We start from the raw sequence: 6533 nt of genomic DNA, 5'->3' as shown, positions 1-6533 counted from the left end.
TATTTGCTGATGACTGCTTTCCGTTTCGTTTCATTATATATATTTTTTTTTTTTGATGACTGCTTTCTGTTTCGTTTCATTATATATATGTATATTCCTATGTACTGTAAGGTTGTTGCATGCTTGTAACCCCAAATATGTTCAGAAGTGTAACAGTATGTGTGTGATAGTCATAGAAGCTGTTCTGGAACACGTCTTGGCCCAGGTAGACTGATGTTCTGAAAAAGCCCCAATCTGTCAGCTTTTTAATTTATACTTTTTACTACAGGCCGTTGACTGGATCTTTTCTTTTGAAAATCATGTTCCATTTCTGAGATATTTTGAAATTGCATGCAGAGATCTGCAAAGGCGGCATGGCTGCAGGGTGATTCCTTTAGGTGGGTAATGTGGTGTGAATGTAGGCTTTCACCGTTTGACTGAGCCATTGAACACCTCAGTCTGACACTCAACTCAAGGCAACCAACAACAAGCTGAGACATAGATCTCTCCCTCTCTGTCTTGCTAACACTCGCTCTCTCGCTGTCTTGCTATCACTCTCTCCCTCTCTGTCTTGCCATCACTCTGTCTTGCTCTCTCTCTCTCTCCCTCCCTCCCTCTGTCTTGCTATCACTCTCTACCTCTCTGTCTTGCTCTCTCTCTCTCTCTCCCTCTCTGTTTTGCTATCACTCTCTCCCTGTCTCCATATCTGTCTTGCTATCACTCTCTACCTCTCTGTCTTGCTCTCTCTCTCTATCTCCCTCTCTGTCTTGCTGTCTCTGCTGTCTCTCTCTCTGCCTTTCCCTCTGTCTCTCTCCATATCTCTGACCTATATCAAGTTAGAAAAACAAACAACACAGTATAAACACATGAGCACTTAGATGAGACCATGACCACAAACTCAAGTACGTGTACACACGCATGCATACACTCTTCGGCAGGTTGACGCTCATGCCAACGCCCTACACACACCATCTTCCATGTGCAAGACAGGAAAACGCCTATACCTTCCTAATCAGAAGGACATTCCATTGCTTCAATCTATCTTCATCTCCACTTTCCATACCCGCAACTTCTGCCTCTCTCTCTATCTATGTATGTCTCTCTCTCAATTCAATTCAAATATGCTTTATTGGGACGACAAATCATACCTATCTCTCTCTCTCACACACACACACACACACACACAGACACACACATACACCCATACATCCACACACACCATCTTCCATGTGCAAGACAGGACAAACGCCTATACCTTCCTAATCAGGACATTCCATTGCTTCAATCTATCTTCATCTCCACTTTCCATACCCGCAACTTCTGCCTCTCTCTCTATCTATGTGTCTCTTTTCTCTCTCCATCTATCTCTGATCCCTTAGATGACCCTTATGATGGGGGCAGGGGGTGTGGCTGTGACTCATAGCACACTCAAAGTGACCTGTGGTCATTTCCAGATCTCACACACACAAACATGCCATCTCTGTCTGTGACAGTACACACATAGACACACACACACAAACATGCAATCTCTCTTTCTGTGGAAGTACAGACACAGACTCTCTCTCTCTCACACACACACACACACCATCTCTCTTTCTGCGGCAGCACAGACACAGACACACATACACACAGACACACACACAGTCACACACACAAACACACACACACTGTGTGTGGAAAAGATCTGAGGAGCGAAAATGCATCTCCATGTGCAAGGACAATTATTCTTCCCAATACAAGACAAGAAAACTATTTGGCAAGACAACAAAAAATATTTGGCATTATAGACCCTTTCAAGAGAGTTCCATTATCAGCCTCATAGTTGGCCCCACAAAGCTTCCGTTTTAACATTGCATATGTTATATTAATGCAGAGGAAGTGGATTGGAAACCAAATAGAATGTTCAAGAATTGTTTTTGTTTTTATTGTTGAAAGGGTCTATATACAGTATTACATCATACACAGGCCTAGTAAATCAATAACAGCTTTACAAAAAACAAATCAAAGACAGGCCTTCATTCAGCACACAAAACCCCACTGTCTTTTTACTGCACATGTGTAATTAGCTAGTCTTAGTCTTAACTGCTCACTGGTATTACTGCTGATGAGCTGAAGGTCTATGTGCAATGATTAGTTACACATAGACCCTTATGATGGGGGCAGGGGGTGTGGCTGTGACTCATAGCACACTCAAAGTGACCTGTGGTCATTTCCAGATCTCACTCTCTCTCCCACTCGTTAACTATCACTCTTCGCTGAATACAGACAAAAAAGCCCCAAAAATGAAATAAAACAAAAAAAAACATGTCTGATACATCACAGGGCAAAGTTGGTGTTATCTGTCTTTACTACGCACACCCTTAGTGGGGCAACATCATCATCATGTGCCAATTCCGCTCGCTTCTCTGTGGGAGTCTTGTGGTGAAGGGAGTGTGGAACAGTGCTAACCCCAGCAAAGGCTTCTCTTCCTAGGGGAACGCACACACACATGCAGGCGTACCCAGCCCCTTTCCCTGCCCCTGATGGTGGGTGATGTCTGTAATGAGCCCAACAGGTCCCTTAGTACTCTTCCTGGCTGCCACCATAAGCGCCACTGCAAACCAAATGTGTCCAAAAAAACTACAGAAAGCCTTCTAAGATAGCAGTCGGTGGCAGCAAGGCATAAAGGCAAGTCCGAGTCAAATATTTGTATAAAATTCTGCCTTTATTCGTTCTGCCGAATTATGAAGGCAGTGAACATGTATCCTTTGTGCTGCCTTCAACCAAATATTCTTTAGAACGTCTCTGCCAGAGTGTTACTGGAGGGCCAGGCTGTATTGTGGTTCTGTGCTTGTGGCTGTGGGTCTTACGGTAAGTGAGTGGTGGCGACCCAGCCGGGCGGTAGTTTGGGACGGGGACGAGTGGGCGTCTTGGTGAGGCGGATCAAAGTGTCGGGTGGAGGCAGACGTTAGATAACTCAGGCCGAGATGGTAGAGACCCCTATTTCATGTGCACAATGCAGGATTGTGTGTGTGTGTGTGTGTGTGTGTGTGTGTGAGAGAGAGAGAGTGCAAGAGAGACAGGGCGAGATAAAGACATAAGAGATTGACCGATAAAGAGATAAAGAAATAGCTGGTGAGTACAGTTATCCAGATCAAACGGTGTGTGTGTGTTTGTGTGTGTGCGAGACAGAGAGAGAGAGAGAGAGAGAGAAAGAGAGAGAGATAAAGAAAGGATGAGCAGCCTACACGATACAGATCAAACATGTTTTCTGTGAGGAACCAGGAAGCGAAGGATGAGGACTCAAATAACTTTGGCTCCTGCATAGTCTCTCTCTCTCTCTGTATGTGTCTCTGTGTGTGTCATTGTGTGTGTGTGCATGTGTGTTTGGTAGAGAAACCAGAATAATAGAGAAAGAGGTAGTGAGAGAGAAAGCCAAGGGGAACGGGAGAAATGGGGGTTTGTTTTCGTCTTTTCAGTCTTCCATCAATAATTCTCAAGATGTTCAACAGAGGTCTATATGCGGAGTCACATTCTTGAAGTGTTAGACCAGGGTTCTCCTGTAGCTCCCCACCTGTTTCTGAGTAGCTCTCAAAATAAGGTTCAAGGAAAATTTGATAACAAAGTCACTTGGCAAACCTTTGAAAGCGTTCAAACGTATACAAAATGTATTCAGCTGTTTTGGATGGAGATCAGCTTTGTGAATACATGCTACTACTAACAGCCAGCTGAAAATACACATTTTTATTGTGGACAGATGAGAAATATTTCTCTGTGTGTTTGCTTTATTCACACTTGACAAATATTTCCACAAACCTATTTGCACAAACCAATGCTTTTAAAACCTGTCACGATCGAAGGTAAACTATTCAAGAGAGAAGAGGTGAATAGAAACTAACGACCTTCAGGAACTATCTTAAGACTGCGATGACTAGAGAGGCTAAACTAAGCATCAGTAACTATCGACGTATTATCAAATTCGACTTATTTCCAAAACATAAGCAACGAGTCTCAATAGCACTGAGGGACCGTGAAGTAACCTCGAAGAAACTGACCCTAAACGGCCTGCCTGTCCTCAGTTGATGACGTGTCGTAATGTTTATTAGAGGGGGCTGGGGGTGGGCTGGACCGCCGGGGACAACCACCATGCAGTCCTGGTGCCCCCAGAATAGGAACTTGTTACGCTCTGGAGGACGTGTTCAGAATTAGAATCGGTATTCGAAGAGGAGTTGGAATCTTTTTATACGGCAGTGGCGGATTAGTGCAATGGGGCTTGCCTACTGACTCTTTCTCTCATACACTCATTAACTCTCACTCACATCCACACACACACAGAAGCAATGTGCACGACAGCAAATAATCTCATCACTTGGCACATGAGGTTCCTGTAGCCTACTTCCAGTGTCCAAATGTATTGTTTCTATTAGGCTACCGATAATGTCGAGTTTAACCACTGACTTCTAATCATGCGAATCTGTAGCTAAATGAGTCTATGTGCTAAGTCTGGAAGAAGTCGCCGGTGTGTGCGTGCGTGGAATCGAATGGGAGGTGTGTTCGGGGTGGTTCGCTAGAAAAGAGTAGGCTAAAGAGGGAAGTGGAACAGAAGAAGGGAGAAGAAGCAAGCAGGGGAAGAAAAGGGAGGGGAAGGGGAGATGAAGGCTCTGACTATATAGAATTTGGACACGTCTCAGCTAGCTCACTGCTAGCTCACTTGGTCGGAACAGATGACAGGGACAAAAAGTTGGACCGAAGATGCGTACTTCGTCTTCGGGTCCAACAACTGGCTCTTCATCGCTCCTTATAGCCTAGGCACGCGTAAACGAGATCTTACCATATTCCCATTAAATAGGCTACACAAAATGTTAGGCAAAAGTTGAATGGATTTAAAGAATGCACTGAATAAACCATAAGATCACAACGTTAGAGGCTGACGGATATCAAATATCTCTTATGCGCTTCTGAGCAGTGTATTGTTGTGTCAACAATGCCATGCGTATTGGACTTGTCTTGTTGTAAAGGCACATATAGCAACACAATTTGACATGCAACCTGGTGATGGCTGATATTACAGTGACGTGTCGTAGCCTAGTAAAACACTATGTCCTGTAGCCTGAACAACTCATCCCAAAGGACCAGACATGGGCCGAGTCTACTCAAAAGGACCACTTATTAGCCATTTATACTTACCAAACAGCAATGCGGTCTTTCGGGTAGTTCAGGCGGTCGATGCCTCCGAGAAAATAAGGCAATGAGTGCTCTGAGTTGCGGCACACCAGAGCAACCAGGACCCGGGGAGCGAGCAGGGGGGATTCGGGACTCCAGCGTTCCTCTGTGAAGTATCCACGGGCCGGCCCGGGAACCAGAAGCGTTAGCAGCGTAGAGGTCAGTAAAATCGCCCGGTGCATGTCAAGAGATGAGTCCAAGAAAAGTCAGCTCAGATGCGGAAGAAAAGGAGGCGATGCCACCACAACACGGGCGAAAGCAGAGCGCCGCAACTAGGGAACCCTCGTCAATATATTGCCAACCGACAGTTAATCACAGACCACACAGCCCCACATAGCGGGCAATTAAAGGGGTGCGCCCTGTTTATCGCTTCTGGGAACTCTTCCACCTCTCCGCACAATATCAATGTCAACCCCAGCCCGAAGCATTAATTTGAGAGGGAACATAAAAAGAAATGTGAAGAGCAAGCCATCAAAATCAGCGTTGAAGAGTCTGAAGTGGGCAAATACTTCCCCAGTCGCTCATTTCAGCTGTAGGCTACTGCACTTTCCCTTTAAGATCCGCGTCCGGTTAGAATATACCAGAAATCTCAGTGGGCGTGTCAAATAATGTAAGTTATTACAAAGTAGCAGACTTGTCAGTTGCAGGTTGCAGCCACTGCATTTGTCACAAATGTTTCGATGTTGCAGCCACAATACAAACAGAACAGCCCATAAAGCAATCAATTGACATAACACGATCGCCTAGTTAATCACTCATTGATAATGTAGCCTACCATTAATGTGATTGACCATCAATCAACAGCCTAAATTAAGACCCTGAAAGCAAGCTGTTTCACACAGACACAGGATAACACTGAACTTATAGGATGTATCATTTTAGTCAGTGGCATATGGAACGACGGACATGTCATCTTCAGTAACTCTGTGGTGTGTCGGCTATGGAAACTATGGGGACTGCGACAGTCTTGGTGTGTGGTGTGCGTGAGACACTGCCACCGTGTGGCCTGAAAAATGGCACACGGAGCCGGATGCCTCTGAAAACGGTCACGTGATCATGCTCTTTATCCAGTCCGACTGACCGGGTTCTGCGGCTATGTGCGATCATGACATTTTTGCAAGAAATTAGCATTTCCTGATCTGCAAAAAAACCTCCTCCCAAACCTTAGTTTTGACACTTGCAGTTATTTTTTGTAAGGGTAGAGTTCTACTTTTACGAGGTCTAGCCTATCTCTTAGTCAGTTACCCATGACCCTCTACTCCGTCCAGCAGCCCTGTTTGTGTGTGTGTGTGAGGGAGAACTAAAAATAGTGTTTGTGTTAATTAAATTGTGATGTCTTGTCTGAGAAGTGG

General features: G+C 44.9%; 1 protein-coding gene across 1 annotated transcript in view; it reads right to left on the bottom strand.

Moving 5' to 3' along the window:
- The window catches only part of colgalt1b (collagen beta(1-O)galactosyltransferase 1b), a 25080-nt gene extending 19349 nt beyond the window's left edge, over positions 1-5731 (bottom strand). Inside the window, exon 1 of the mRNA XM_048248318.1 lies at positions 5146-5731. Coding sequence (XP_048104275.1) covers positions 5146-5363 — 218 coding nt within the window. The 5' untranslated portion in view covers positions 5364-5731. The remainder of the gene's footprint in view (positions 1-5145) is intronic.
- Between the last annotated feature and the right edge of the window lie 802 nt (positions 5732-6533).

This window comes from Alosa alosa, chromosome 7 (assembly GCF_017589495.1).
Source record: "Alosa alosa isolate M-15738 ecotype Scorff River chromosome 7, AALO_Geno_1.1, whole genome shotgun sequence".
Lineage (NCBI taxonomy): Eukaryota > Metazoa > Chordata > Actinopteri > Clupeiformes > Clupeidae > Alosa > Alosa alosa.
Note: the sequence above shows the minus strand (reverse complement) of the source record. Positions and strands in the feature narration are given on the sequence as shown.